This window comes from Camelus ferus, chromosome 9, assembly GCF_009834535.1.
Source record: "Camelus ferus isolate YT-003-E chromosome 9, BCGSAC_Cfer_1.0, whole genome shotgun sequence".
Classification (NCBI taxonomy): Eukaryota; Metazoa; Chordata; class Mammalia; order Artiodactyla; family Camelidae; genus Camelus; species Camelus ferus.
Window position 1 is genome coordinate 11,616,822 of NC_045704.1, and position 15,359 is coordinate 11,632,180.

A 15,359-nucleotide genomic window follows, 5' to 3' on the forward strand; every position below is an offset into this window, starting at 1 on the left:
ACGCGAACCCAAGTCAATGAGGCACTGAACGGACAGACGTTCACTCCCAGCTCCAGTTCCAGACAGCCGGCCTCCCAGGCCAGCGCGCACACGAGTCACACCCACAAGCACGCACGTGTGCATTTTATTCCATCTGCCAGTGGCCGGGACAGTCCCTGGGGAAGCCAACCCGGAAGGATTCTGAAGATAGGAGGGGAGGAGCCGTGTGTGGGGACACTGGGATGAGGGAGATGGGCTCAGGCGGGGTGGGGGGTTGAGGGGAGGCGAGAAGAGCTGAGGATGGGGGAAGGAGAGAGAAATGGGGGAGAGAGGAGGAAAGAAGTGGGGAGAGAGGCAGGGAGAAATAAAAGGATGGAGAGAAGTACAGAAATGGAGGGAGAGAAGAGGGCAGAGAGAGGAGAAGAAATAAAGGGGAGAGATGGGGGAAGAAGGGGTGCAATGGGGGCCTCAGGAGAGAGGGAAGGGCTGCGATGACGGGGGGCTGGGGAGGGAGGCCCGTCTGGTGCTGGGGGGTGGGGGCTGATGGCGGGAAGCGGGTGGGGCTGCCCGACGGCCGGCCGTGACCTCAGAGCCCCTGGCCCAGCTCAGCCCTGACGTCAGCTCCTCCTCTCGCCCCCGCCTGCGCTGCTCTTCAAATCACCCCCCCCCAGCTCTCGGGCCGCAGAGACTCGGGGAGAAGCGAGGAGAGGAGAGGAGAGAGGCCCGCCGGACCCACAGCAATGAGACAGGTGTGTGTGTGCGTCTGTCGGTCTGTCCGCAGCCGTGCGGGGGGCGGGGGGCGCTACAGCACACGTGTGGCCACGCGTGTGCAGGGAGCCGCGAGTCCTGGGGAGTTTACCTGTGCGCTCCCGTGATGGGACAGTGACCGTGAGAGTCTGCGTGCCATCCCGCCGGTGCGCATGGGAGATGTGACATGGCCATGCTCACCTGGCTTATAACTCCTGGACGTCTGTGTGCCCCGGGGAGAGGAGAGGAGAGCTGCTTTTGCTTGACCCGTGGAGCTGAATTGCTACTTTCCTGTGTTCAGCAGCTATGAAGGCGAACCAGATGAAATCGCCGATGTCTGGGCACTTGTGACTTGTAAACATGGCAATTTCAGATGGTTCAATCTCAACGGTTGCTATTTCTTCAGCAACTCGTTGCTCCAGACCCAGGGGTGGGGGTCTTCTGTGTGTTTGTTGCTGCGTGGGCATCTCTTCGTGTTGTTGCTTTTTCCTGCTTAAGGGCGTGTGTACCCAACCTCACCTGTGTGGCTGTTAATTGAGTGGGTAGGGGAGTGTCTTAGGATCACAGACTTCTAAGAGCAGGTGCCTGGGGTTATCAGGCAGAACCTGAGGGTTTTCCGAGCACACGTGTGGGGTTGCGTGACCACAACCCATCCGCGTGACCCTGACTGTTGTCGGAATTAGAACCCTCTAGATGTCCTCCCGTCTCTGTGATCCCCCATGAATTGGGCCACCCCTAAAAATTCAGGCAGGGCTAATTTGGGGGCAAAGGGACAGAGAAGGATGATTCTGGAAGAAATAATAATAATTGTCAATATTGGCCGATTACGAGCTTCAGGCTCAAAGCTGTACCTTAGCTCTGCCCTAGAGAGACGTGGCATGAACCACAGACAATTTAAAATTTTCTAGTAGCCATATTAAAAAAAAAAAAGAAAAAGAAACAGGTGCAGTTCATTTTCATAATAACATTTTATTGAACCCAGTGTATCAGGAGTCAGCAAACATTTTCCATACCAGGTCAGACAGTCTGTATTTGCAGTTTCAAGGGCCATACCGTCTCTGTTGTAACGTCTCAACTTTGACACTGTGTGAAATCAGCCATGGTCAGTAGGTAACCAGATGAATGTGACGTGCCAATAAAATGATGGAAGGGGGCCCACCTTCCATGTAATTGAGTTTCATATAATTTTCTTTTTTTATTTTAGTGCTTTTCTTTTTTATTATCATTATTTATTTGTTTCTGGTGGGGCGAGGTAATTAGGTTTACTTATTTATTTATTCTTAGAGGAAGTACTGGGGACTGAACCCAGGACCTCCTGCATGCTAAGCATGTGCTCTACCACTGAGCTATACCCTCCCTCCTATGATTATTTTTTAAATTAAACTACAGTCAATTGACAATGTTGTGTTGGTTTCTGATGTACAGCCTAGTGATTCAGTTCTCTCTCTATATATTCCTTTTCATACTCTTTTCCACTATAGGTTATTACAAGATATTGAATATAGTTCCCTGTGCTATACAGTAGGATCTTATTGTTTTCATATGATTTTCATGTGCCACAAAATATTCTTCTTCTTTTGACATTTTTCAACCTTTTAAAAACATAAACAGTAATTTTAGCTTGTGGGGCTTTAGTGAAAAAGGCAGCAGGCATTCGGCCCAAGGAGCTGTAGTGTGCCGACCCCGCTATATAACAAAAATATTATCACTTCAGTATACAGTCGACACAAAAATATTTTTAATATACTTTTACTGAAGTACAGTCAGTTTACATTGTGTCGATTTCTGATGTACAGCATCGACACAAAAATATTAATGAGATATTTTACCTTCTTTTTTCTACACTCAGGCTTCACAATCCAGATGTGCAGCACATGTCATGCAGGTGCTATATTTTCATTGGAGATAGTTCTTTGTGTACATTTTTTATTGTGATAAAATACATAATATAATATTGATCATTTTAACCACCTATAAAAGTACAATTCAGCGATAGACATTCTACTTGTTTCTTTAAGTGGCTTTCTTTTTGATTTGTATTTTTAGATTTCATAAAACTTACAGTTGAAAAAGGAGCTTCCCAGACCCTATTTGTCCCAAACATGCTTAACAGCTTTTTGATAAGTAAATCAAGTACCAGTTTCTCAATTGAAACATTTCAACTAAATAAAATTAAAAATTCAGCTAGTCGTACTGGCTGCATTTCAGGGCTTTGTAGACACATGCGGCAGGGGGCTCCCGTGTTGGACGGTGCAGACCCATAGTTTAGGGATTCATATAACTCATAATCAGCCCAAGAGGTGGAAACTGATGACAGTTTAGTGAGGAGGACGATGGGGCCAGACGATGAAGCCTGCGTGACTTTAGGCAAGAGAATCCACTTCCCTGTGCCTCCGTTTTCTCATCTGTAACAGAAGGGAGTAACAGTACCTTCCTCACATGGAGCAGTGCTTGGCCCGTGGAAGGGGCTAAAACCCCAAACAGGTGGGAAAACTGAGCCCCCCCCCCCAATTCTAAGCTCTTCCAACAACATGTACTGGACACCTGGCCCTCTCAGCCACTCCTCCTGGCTTATCAGTCGTTGGTTTTGCCATCTGTATGGTGGTGGCAGTAAACATTGTCTGTCCCCTGGGGCTGCTCCTGAGGAGTAAAGCCAGTGTACAAGGTTGTGGTTTAGTAACTGGATTCTCAAGGTTCAGATCTTGGATTCTGTGCTTTCCAGGCAGACCCTTGGGCAGGTTGATACTCTGCTGTGTGACTCAGTTGCCTCATCTGTAAAATGGGGATGACAATAAAAGTACCTCCCTCATAGGGCTGATTCAAGGATTAAAATAAGTTAGTTCCTACTATATATAAAATAGATAAATAATAAGGTCCTACTGTACAGCACAGGGAACTATATTCCATACCTTGTAATAACCTATAATGGAAAAGAATATAGAAAGGAATATATGTGTACATATCATTGAAACATTATACTGTACACCAGAAATAGACACAACATTGTATACCGACTATACTTCAATTGAAAAAAAAAAGTTAGTTCCTATAAAAGGCTTAAAGCAATGCCTGGCTATCATGTTTCAGTCTATTATTATCTCAACACTAAGAAACCTTTAATTGTGAGATGAATTATTATTTTCCTGTACTACTAAGAAGGAGGGAGGGAAACACCTGTCGATTAAATTGTGATATTCCACTGAGTGTAATCCACATGGATTTAAGAGCTGTTAAAAATGTGGAAATAAATAGTATTAGAGTCAATATAAGCAGGCATTCAAGCCTGGATAACTGTTTGCCATATATATATATTTATTTATTTTAAAATTAATTTTTTTTGAGGGGAGGTAATTAGGTTTATTCATCTATTTATGTAATGGAGGTACTGGAACCCAGGACCTCGTGCATGCTAGGCATGCACTCTACCACTGAGCTATACCCTCCCCCTCCACATATATTTTTATTAATGAAAATAACTTTGCAGTACCTAGTGGATTTTCTTTACAAAAAGAGAATGTTATCAATGGCTTGGGAACAAAATCCAGGAGGGCTTCCCTTCCCAAAGGGCATTTCAGCACTCCTTCCTCTTCCTGTCTCCTCTCCCAGCAGGACGTCCCCAAGCCCAGCCCGGCGGCCCGCCACTGCTCCGGCCTGGCCCGGCGGGTGCTGACCATCGCCTTCGCGCTGCTCATCCTGGGCCTCATAACCTGGGCCTACGCTGCCGGCGTGCCGCTGGCCTCCGACCGCTACGGCCTCCTGGCCTTCGGCCTCTACGGGGCCTTCCTCTCGGCGCACCTGGTGGCGCAGAGTCTCTTCGCGTACCTGGAGCACCGGCGGGTGGCGGCGGCGGCGCGGCGGGCGGCGGCGCGGGGCCCCCCGGACGCGGCCACGGCGCGCAGCGTGGCGCTGACCATCTCCGCATACCAGGAGGACCCGGCGTACCTGCGCCAGTGCCTGGTGTCCGCCCGCGCCCTGCTGTACCCGCGCGCGCGGCTGCGCGTCCTCATGGTGGTGGACGGCAACCGCGCCGAGGACCTCTACATGGTCGACATGTTCCGCGAGGTCTTCGCCGACGAGGACCCCGCCACCTACGTGTGGGACGGCAACTACCACCAGCCCTGGGAACCCGCGGCGGCGGGCGCGGCGGGCGAGGGCGAGGGCGCCTACCGGGAGGTGGAGGCCGAGGATCCCGGGCGGCTGGCGGTGGAGGCGCTGGTGAGGACGCGCAGATGCGTGTGTGTGGCGCAGCGCTGGGGCGGCAAGCGCGAGGTCATGTACACCGCCTTCAAGGCTCTGGGCGACTCGGTGGACTACGTGCAGGTGCGTGGAAGGCGCCCCCACCCCCATCTGTCACCCTGGCACCCCGAATCCCACCTCCCTGGGGTCCTTCATTCAATCTAAGGTTGGAATGACACCCTCCTTTTATTCATTCATCCATTCAGTGGAGAGATTTCTTCCTTCTTTCCTTCCTTTCTTCATTCATTCATCCATTTGATGCACAGACTCTTTCCTTAACTCACTCATTCATTCATCCCTCCATCTATTCAATATAAAGTTTCATTCATCCATTCAGTATAGAATTTACCCCCTCCTTCCCTTCCTTCTTTCAGTGTAGTCTTGTTTTTACTCATTCATTCATCTATTCATCTAATATAGAGACCATCCATTTATTTATTCATTTATTCAATGTAGATTCAATGAGATCCTTTCCTCATCCAGTGTAGAAATTCTTTCCTTCACTCATTCATTTATGCATTCATTTATCCATCCAATATGGTGATCATTCACTCATTTATTCATTCACGTATTCATTAAATGTAGAGACTGTTTCCTTCTGTTCCTTCCTTTCTTCCTTCACCCTGTAAGAGTCTCTTGTTCATTTATTTGTCCATTTACCTATCTATTCAGTATAGAGATTCATTTGTTCATTTAGTCATTTGTTCATCCATTCAATGTAGAGATTCACTCATTAATGCATTGCATTAGTTTCCTATTGCTGCATAACAAATTGCCACACATTTGGCAGCTTGAAACAAAACATGTTTATTATCTCATAGTTTCCGTGGTCCAGAAGTCTGGGCAAAGCTTAGCTGGATTCTCTGTTCAGGGTGTCATCAGACTGTAGTCATGGTGTCAGCTGTAGCTGGGTCTTATCTAAGGCTCAGGGGCCTCTTCCAAGCTCATGTGTTTGTTGGCAGACTTTGTTTTTTTGCAGTCATAGAATTCATGGTAGCTTGCCTCTTATAGACCAGCAAGAGAAAGTCTCTGACTTCTAGACCTTCTTTTAAAGGGCTCGCCTGATTAGATCAGGCCCACCCAGGATAACCTCCCTTTGATTAACTTAAAGTCAACAGATTAGAGACCTTAATTATATTGCAAAACTCCTTCACCATTTCCATAGAAGGTAATATAATCATGGGAGTTATATGTCGCCACTTTTGCCATATTCTGTTGGTTAGAAGCAAGTTGCAGATCTCGCCCACACAACAGAGGAGGGTATTATACAAGAGCATGGGTGTTGGGGGGGAGGGGTGTCATCTTAAAATGTGACTAGACATTAAAAATGACTAAAGAATTCAAAGTTATGTTCAGACTGGCTGCAGAGTGTCCCAGCTGCTCCCCATCCCTTGGTACCCTCCCTTCAGTTACCAGCCCTGCACAAGGATATGGCCTGATCCTGGCCTCTTCTACCTGACAGGTCTGTGACTCAGACACGAGGCTGGACCCCATGGCACTGCTGGAGCTGGTGCGGGTTCTGGACGAGGACCCGCGGGTAGGGGCTGTTGGGGGTGATGTGCGGATCCTTAACCCTCTGGACTCCTGGGTCAGCTTCCTGAGCAGCCTGCGGTACTGGGTGGCCTTCAACGTGGAGCGGGCTTGTCAGAGCTATTTCCACTGTGTGTCCTGCATCAGTGGTCCCCTGGGTGAGCAGGGCTTGGGAGGGCCATGGATGGGGTGGAGAGGAAGGGAGAAGGGGACCCAGAATGGGTTGAAGATGGGATTGAGACTGGGGACAGAGATGGGGCTGGGGCAGGACTTGGGAAGAGGGATAAGATTGGAAGCTGGAGGTGGGGATGGTGTCTGGTGTTGGGGATGGGTTGGAGAAAGGGTATGGATGGGGATTGGGACTGGGGTGGGGGAGGGTTTGGGGAAGGGGATGACATGGGTTTGGAGTCAAGGACAGTGTTGGTGCTAGGTTTGGGGGTGGAGATGGATTTTTAGATGAGGATGTATAGGGGGTGGGGCTGAGAATGGATTGAGATTGGGGCATTCAAAGTGAGTGTGCGTCAGTGACAGGACTGGACAAGTTTGGGATGGGTATGGGATTGAGGAAGGATTTGAGGTTGAGAACAGGATTGGGGCTGGAATTGTCATCGGAGAGAGGGCTGAGAATAGGATTGAGATGGTTAAGGATGGGGTTGGAATTGGAGATGAGCGGGGTTGGAGAGAGGACTGGGGAGGGTTGAGATAGGATTGGGGACAGTATTGGCAAAAGCAGAGGCTGATGCTCCTGTACGTCCCCTCCCCACCCTAGGTCTATATAGGAACAACCTCCTGCAGCAGTTCCTCGAGGCCTGGTACAACCAGAAGTTCCTGGGCACCCACTGCACCTTTGGGGATGACCGTCATCTCACCAACCGCATGCTCAGCATGGGCTATGCCACCAAGTAAGCTGAAGGGACTGAGTGGCTGGGTGTGTGCAGAGGCCAATGAGTATCCCAGCAAATCTGTGTGTGTGTGTGTGTGTGTGTGTGTGTGTGTGTGTGTGTGTGTGTTTGGAATTTTCCAAACCTGAAGTAAATTATAGGACAGTGGGTTCCATCAAGTGAGACTTTAGAGGAGACAGAAAGAAACCATCAGGAATAGAGAGGGAGCATTAGCACTGAATCAGTGAGCTATACCATGTAAGACCTTAAGGAAGAGTGGAAGATATCATAGGGGCGGGGTGATATTTGCATCGACCCATGTGACACAGTGGACTCTACCAAGTAGGGCAACGTGAGGGTGGGAATTACAGCTAGAAGACACAACATGAGGTGGGGCTTGATGGCTTTACCAGGGAGAGCATGAATTACTCCAAGTGAGAGGGGAAGAGAAAGAGATAGAGTGGGATCTAACTAGTGAGAGAGTGAGTGAGAAGAATCAAGCAGGAGAGATGGAGAACATCTAAGCTCTAGTAAAGGGCTTCAGGAGGAAAAGATATAATTCAATGGGACTCAGGGAAATATGGGCTAGAGCAGGTGAAGTTCAGGGGAAAGTGATTTCTATAAAGTTATACCCAGTGAAAGCACCAAAGTGAACTTGGGGTCTACCAAGGGAGCCCACGCATTCATTCACTTGACAGGTGTTCTTTAAGTGCCTGCAGTGTTTTAGGCTCTGGGGATGCAGAAGCAAATAAAAGAGATGTAAATTCAAGCCTACATTGATGGAGGGGCAATAAATTAAGATATGTAAGTAGAACATATAGTATTTAGTTAATGATACCTGCTATGGAGATAAATAAAGCCAGGGAAGGGGGATAGGCAGTTTCCAGGGAGGGAGTGAAGTGTGAAATTAAGGTGCCTGAGGTAAGAGAGGGATGGAAGCTGAAAATAGTGCAGGTGGAGCAATAACGGGAGAGAGGATGGAGAATTAATTGGGGGGTCCATGCATGATAGGCTTGTGGGCTGCAGAAAGAACTGTGAACTAAGATGAGGGAGCCATGGGGGGGGGGGTTTGAGCAGAGGGGTGGCATGTTGCTTTAACAGGATCCTTCCCAGCTGTTTTGAGTACAGACTGCAGGGAGGAAGAGGGTTAGCAGGGAGGTCACTGAGGATGCCAAGTGACATAGGGGAAGAAGACTAGACAGTGTCAAGTAATGCCCGTGGGGATAGAACAGTTTGACCCTTCCAAAGACACTGACTGCCACAGGCCAGCTGATGACGTTCCATACAGGGATTCTAGCTTTGTGTGGGCTTGGCTAAGAACCTGGGAGGGATTGATTAGTAATGTCTGCTAGGGCCACAGGAAAGGAGCTTAATGGTTCCCTTGAGAAGCTCTAACATAGGGGCTACCCTAGGTAGGAAACATGCCTGGCGTGTCCCTCACCATGGGGCCTGCTAATAACAGATTCCTAATAGATTAGTGATAGTATTAGTAATAGTGTCAGTCACCACAATGATATTAGTAATGCCAATAGTTGCATTAGTCATAGTAGTGGCTACCATTTATTAAGCAATTACTATATGCTGGTTCTAAGCACTTGGCATTTAATCCTCATTCAATTATGACCTATTAGGTAGGAACCATTATTTACCCCATTTTACATATGAGAATGAGATAGGCTGGGACTTGGGACCCTTTACCCACCTAGGCAAGCATCTCCTCCAGCAACAGAATACAAAGAAACTGTAAGGAACGAAAAATAAGTGCACGCATGCGCAGCTGGGGCAAATGAGGAACAAGAAGATACAAAAGAGCCAAACAAGGGAGTGGGTATAGCTCAGTGGTAGAACCCATGCTTATCATGCATGAGGTCATGGGTTCAATCCCCAGTACCTCCATTCTAAAAAAAAGCCCCAAACTCAACTGCGACTTCTAGGGGAGCAAAGACAGGGGACTAAGCATGATCCTGTGCACAGCTCTACCACAGGGGTGGGCAGCCCACCTAAGCCACCGCTCCCTCACTGACCTGAGCACTGAATGACCCCCACCGTCACCCCATTTAAGGGGCCCGCTGGCTCCCTCCCTGGGGGGTGGGGAAGTGAAGCTGTCACTTGTGTTTGCCCCCACCTGCTGCAGCAGCAGGAGTCCCAGTAAAGCCTTGCCTGAATTCCTCCTCTGGCCTCTTTCTCTGGATTACACAGCCCAAGGACCCCATTTGTTATGCAGAACCCTGAGGCCCAGACAGGTTGCGAAAACTCGCCCCAGGGGCCATTCCTGCCTGCGATTCCTGCTGACGGCCGTGTCTCCTCCCACCCGCCCAGGTACACGTCGCGGTCCCGCTGCTACTCGGAGACGCCGTCATCCTTCCTGCGCTGGCTGAGCCAGCAGACGCGCTGGTCCAAGTCGTACTTCCGCGAGTGGCTGTACAACGCGCTGTGGTGGCACCGGCACCACGCGTGGATGACCTACGAGGCGGTGGTCTCGGGCCTCTTCCCCTTCTTCGTGGCGGCCACGGTGCTGCGGCTCTTCTACGCCGGCCGCCCGTGGGCGCTGCTCTGGGTGCTCCTGTGCGTGCAGGGCGTGGCGCTGGCCAAGGCGGCCTTCGCCGCCTGGCTGCGGGGCTGCGCGCGGATGCTGCTGCTCTCGCTCTACGCGCCCCTCTACATGGGCGGCCTCCTGCCCGCCAAGTTCCTGGCGCTGGCCACCATGAACCAGAGCGGCTGGGGCACGTCGGGCCGCCGCCAGCTGGCTGCCAACTACGTCCCGCTGCTGCCTCTGGCCCTCTGGGCGCTGCTGCTGCTCGGGGGCCTGGTCCGCAGCGTGGCGCACGAGGCCCGCGCCGAGTGGAGCGGCCCGTCCCGCGCGGCCGAGGCCCGCCACCTGGCCGCGGGGGCCGGCGCCTACGTGGGCTACTGGGTGGTCATGCTGACCTTCTACTGGGTGGGCGTGCGGCGGCTCTGCCGGCGGCGGGCGGGGGGCTACCGCGTCCAAGTGTGAGGCCGGGCCGGCGGGGTGCCCGCTCGGGGAGGGGGGGGCCTCAAGGGGCGGGGAGAGCCCTGCCTCGGGGGTGTCCCTCCCCACCCGCGGAGGCACGAACGTGCGGGGTGATCCTCTGTGAAGCGAAGGGGTCGACTCAAGACTCTTCAGCCTGGACTCTTGGGGCGGGGGTCTGGGACTTTGGGGTCTCTGGGGACGGGTATTTATTGATCAGGGTACATGTGGATGCTTAAGGGCAGGGAGAAAGGGGTCCCCATGCTGTCCTGGGACTCCTGATTTCTCTCCGTTCTTATTTAATCTCCATTTGTACTGTGTGATTAGGATCATAATAAAGAATTTTATTTATTTTCTACTGAGCCTACCCCCCCCCCTTTTTCTGAGAACAAAGGGGACTGCATGGTCGAGAACTGGGCAGTCGGATTAGTCTTGGGTGCCAGCTGTTTGAAACTAGACAAGATACCCTCCCTCCTTGGAGCGTCCATTCCCTCTTCAGAAAATAGAGAGATGAATCCCTGGGATCAGGGTTGTTGTGAGGGTGGAATTTCTCCACTGTTCATTCAGAAACTTACGGAGCCCCTACTACCTGCCTGAAACTGTTAGGCACAGTGATGGAGTTTTCCTGATCCATCCAGTCATCTAGTCCCTTATTCCTTAAGAAAGGTAACACATGGTCTCGCCTCAACACCTCCCTCTCAGGCACTTCACCCTGAACCTCCGTCCTGGCTCCCTGAGAAAACAGAGGTGACAAGAAGAAAATGCAGGATCCCCATTTCCGCATCTTCTCACTCATCTGCAACTGTGCCCACGCAGGCCACCTTCCCCCATTACAGAGGGTGCACGATCTGTGCTCCGAGCCAGTGCCAACCCCTTCCACTTGGCACTAGACCTCACACCCTCTGGTTTACTCCAAGATCTCCCTGCAGAGGTTCTTCCCACCTGCTCCTCCAACATCAATTCTTCCCTCCCTACGGTATCTTTTCCATCAGCATCCAAACGTGCTGTTATTCTGATTTTTAAGACACCCTGTCTTGGCCTCAGTTTCTCCTTGAGCGACAGTCACATTGCTCTTTCTAACAGCAAATCTCCCTGAGAGCTGTCTATATTTGTCTCTAGTTTCTCTCCTCCAGAGTTCACCCATGGAAAGCGTCTAATTCAATGGGCTTTAGTAAGTTCATAGATTTGTACAGCCATCACCATGGTCTAATTTTAGTACATTTTCATCATCCCCCCAAAAGGAACCCCATACCCATTGGCAGGCACTCTCCTCATCCCTCTCCTCCCCCATCCCCACGCCCTAGGCAACCATGGCCTACTTTCTGTCTCAACAGATTTGTTTATCCTGGACATCCCATATAAATGGATTCATGTGACATGTGCTCTTCTCTGGCAGATTTTATTTAGCACTTTTTCAAAGTTCAAGCATGTTGCTGTGTGTATCACTGATGCTTTTTATTGCCAAATAATATTCCACTGTAGGGATGTATCACCTTTTGTTTATCCCCTTATCAGCTGATGGACATTTGGGATAGTTTCATTTTTTGACTACTGTGAATAATGCTATGAACACTCATGTACAAATTTTTGTGTGGACGTAGGTTTAAGTTTCTTAGATGGAATTCTTTAGAAATGGAATTGCTGGATCGTACGGTAATTGTATGGTTAACGTATTGAGGAACTGCCAGAATGTTTTCCACAGTGGCTGCACCACTTTGCATTCCCACTGGCAAAATATGAGGGTTCTGAATTCTCTCCATCCTACATCTGACATGTTATTTCCTGACTTTCTGACTATAGCCATCCTAGTGGGGGTGAAGTGGTATCTCGTGGTTTTGATTGGTGTTTCTCTAATGAGAGATGATTTTGACTCTCACTGAGTCCTTTTTCTTTCAGTAGTGAATAAATGCTATATATTTAAAAAAATCTTTTTTGAAGTAGAGTCCGTTTACTATGTTGTGTCAGTTTCTGGTGTACAGCATAATGGTCCAGCCAACCACACACATACATATATTTCTTTTCATATTTTTTCATTATAGGTTACTACAAGATACTGAATATAGTTCCCTGTAGGACCTTGCTGTTTAAGACTCTCATTGAGTCTTAAACGCATGCCAGTCAGATGGTCACCCCCCACTGCGCCATGGAAATTGCTCATCAGTTTCATCAATGATATCCATGTGGATAAAACTGAGGGCCAATTCTCAGGCTTCCTGTTTCCTAGTCATTAGCTTCTGAGATAGTTTTTTTTTATCTTTATGAAAAATATTTATTCAATCTTCAAATTAAAATTATAGAAATTCATTTTAGCTTATTGTTTTAGACAATAAAAGATATAAGCCTGTATATATTTTTCAGGTGGAATAAAGTCATATTTTTCCTCCTCCCAAAGACTAATAAGGATGGTAGTAACATCCTTTCATCTTCAAATCCATGTGAGTTTCAGGAACATTTCAAAAAATTGTTTTGACAGTGTCTCAACAAAAAGCCTCTCCGTTTATGTTTCAAAAGTTTCAAATAATGTCAATAAACTGGTTAGTCAAAAAAAAAAAAAAGATATCCACTGTATTTTTAAAGGCCTTTTGGATTGAGTTTAGTAGTAAGCAGGCTGCTGGTATATTTTGGGAGAGATCAAACGGCTCTGGGGAAGGGGAAAGGAGCTCGCTGCCCATTCCTATGTGCATGCAACAAGCAGCAAAACAGCAAAGTGACTCCAGTTAGCTGGGACTCAGCTGTGCCTTCTGTTAAAGGACATAACACACATGGAGAAGGGAAAATGCATCACACATCTGACACACACGGTTACTGGCATAACAACAGCACAGATCAAAACTTCAAAGCTCTTTACAGAAGAAAACATGAAGTACAGGCAGCAACCAAAAACCAGATTAAAAAAAAAAAAATTAACACTAATCTCCTTTGCTTCATGAAACAGGCTTTATGATCCAGCCTCTGAGACAGCTGATCACTCTCTCCTTGAAATGCTTTCTTCACGTGGCTTCCGGAATGCCACAGCTGCCCTGCCATCCCTGTTTTCCTTGTGGGTTCCTCTTCATGTTGCTGACTGATCAAAAAGAAACCTCTCATCCACCTCTTTCATCTACCTACACTTACTTCTTTTGTACACGAATGCCTCATCCATGCTCCACGTCTGGAGGCGGGACTCTGAAACTTCCATCTTCAGAGGAGATCTCGTCCCTAAATTGTGTACCCAACTGCCTCCAAAATGTTTCCAGTTGGATACCTAATACTAGACCCAGCTCCCAATCTATCCTCCTCAATCCCCATGAAATCTTCTCCTCTAACAGTCTCCCTTATCTCAAGAAACAGAACTCCATCCTTCCAGCTGCTCAGGCCCCCAAATGCTACAGCTGCACTGTTCACAACAGTGGCCATCACCATGTGGGACTAAATTAAGTTCTTTTTTCAACTCCATCATTCTTTGACTCAGTCAATCTGTCACAAAAACATTTAAATTCCTACTGAATTCCACACATTTTGCCAGGTTCGAAAATACAAAAACAAGAGGCAGAGCCTGCCTTCCAGGAGCTCTCAGTCAAATAAACAAAGAGGGTGTGACCCAGAATTAAAGATCCCTGGACACAGGCTCCAATGACTTTTACTGTCACAGAAGGATGATTTAGATTTATGTCATCAAAGTTATAAAAGATTATAAATTCACTTTCTCAATTGCACTGGCCATATTTCACGTGCTTTGTGGCCACATGGGGTTGGTGGCTGCCATACTGGACAGGGCAGATCTAGAACAGTCCCCTACGTCAGAGGGTTCTCCTGGACGTTGCTGCTGTCCAGACAATGGATCCTTGACCCTTCTCTTTTCTTTCACACCCAACATGCTGATGCATCAGCAAATCCCAATGGCTCTATCTTCAAGACAGATCTAGAACCACTGCTCCTCACCTTCCCTGTCACCACTCTGTCCCCAAGCCACAACTCTTCCCTCAATTATTAAGTTGCTATCTCAGGGGGAGGGTATAGCTCAGTGGTAGAGTGTGTGCCTAGCATGCATGAGGTCGTGGGTTCGATCCCCGTACCTACACCAAAAGTAATAATAAATAAATAAATAAACCTTATTACCTACCGCCCCCCAAATTAAATGTAAAAAGTTGCTATCTCTTGCCTGGATGACCGCAGCACCCAGCAGTGATCCCTGCTTCTACCCCTGCCCCTGCTACAGTCTGTCATCCCTGCAGGAGCTGAGTAAGTCCAGTCTAATACCACTATGATCTTCCTTGGCTCAAAACCCACTATGATCTCATACAGAGGAAAATGCAGACCTTACAGTGGCCAAGGTCCTGCGTGAACTGGTCCCCCGTGCTCCCTCTGACCTCATGGCATACTCATTTCCTAAAGCCTTGCTCTGGTATACTGACCTCCTGGCTACTCCTCCGCACACCAGGCAAACTCCTGCCCCAGGGCTTTTGCCCCTGCTGTTTCTTTTGCCTGGAGAGCTCTTGACACAAATATCCACATGGCTTGCACCTCATCCCCTTCAAGTCCTTTTTAAAATGTTTTCATTACTTAATTTTTTTTGGGGGGGGGAGTTAATCAGGTCTATTTACTTATTTAATGGAGGTACTAGGGATTGAACCCAGGACCTGGTGCATGGTAAGCATCGCTCTACCACTGAGCTACACCCTCCCTCTAAGTCCTTCTTTTTTTTTTTTAAATTGAAGTACTGTTGACCATGCTCTGTCAGTTTCTGGTGTACAGCATAGTGTGCTTTTTCTATTTTACACATAGTAGTGTGTATCTGCAAATCCCAAACTCCTAATTTATCCTCAACTCCCCTTTCCCTTTGGTAACCATAAGTTTGTTTTCTATGTCTGAGAGTCTGTTTCTTTCCTTTTTTTTTTTTTTTATTTGTGAGCCTGTTTGTTTTGTAAGTAAGTTTATTCATGGTGTCACTGTCAGTGAGGCCTTGTCCAAAGATCCTATTGTTACCCTTCTTCCCCCAACACCCCCATCTCTGCTTC

At 48.4% G+C, this 15,359-nt stretch overlaps 1 protein-coding gene and 1 non-coding gene across 3 annotated transcripts; both read left to right on the plus strand.

The window, feature by feature from the left end:
* Window positions 1-509: 509 nt before the first annotated feature.
* On the plus strand, window positions 510-10,724 carry HAS1 (hyaluronan synthase 1). 2 transcript variants are annotated; one of them, XM_032487760.1, is made up of 5 exons: window positions 510-728; window positions 4,336-5,046; window positions 6,425-6,650; window positions 7,262-7,394; window positions 9,693-10,719. In XM_032487760.1, the coding sequence occupies exons 1-5, from the start codon at window positions 720-722 to the stop codon at window positions 10,366-10,368; spliced, it is 1,755 nt and encodes a 584-aa protein (XP_032343651.1). In that variant the 5' UTR covers window positions 510-719; the 3' UTR covers window positions 10,369-10,719. The 2 variants fall into 2 exon arrangements, with proteins under 2 accessions (XP_032343651.1, XP_032343650.1); XM_032487759.1 differs by having other exon boundaries at window positions 644-728; window positions 4,333-5,046; window positions 9,693-10,724.
* Window positions 9,198-9,269, plus strand: TRNAD-AUC. The gene has a single exon. It is a non-coding gene; the product is annotated as a tRNA-Asp (tRNA).
* Window positions 10,725-15,359: the final 4,635 nt, after the last annotated feature.

What these genes read in the sequence shown, in the direction of transcription:
- HAS1 (XM_032487759.1), top strand. An exon ending in ACTCGGTGGACTACGTGCAG is followed by an intron (nt 5,047 to 6,424) that starts GTGCGTGGAAGG and finishes TCTACCTGACAG; the next exon opens with GTCTGTGACTCAGACACGAG. An exon ending in AGCATGGGCTATGCCACCAA is followed by an intron (nt 7,395 to 9,692) that starts GTAAGCTGAAGG and finishes CCACCCGCCCAG; the next exon opens with GTACACGTCGCGGTCCCGCT.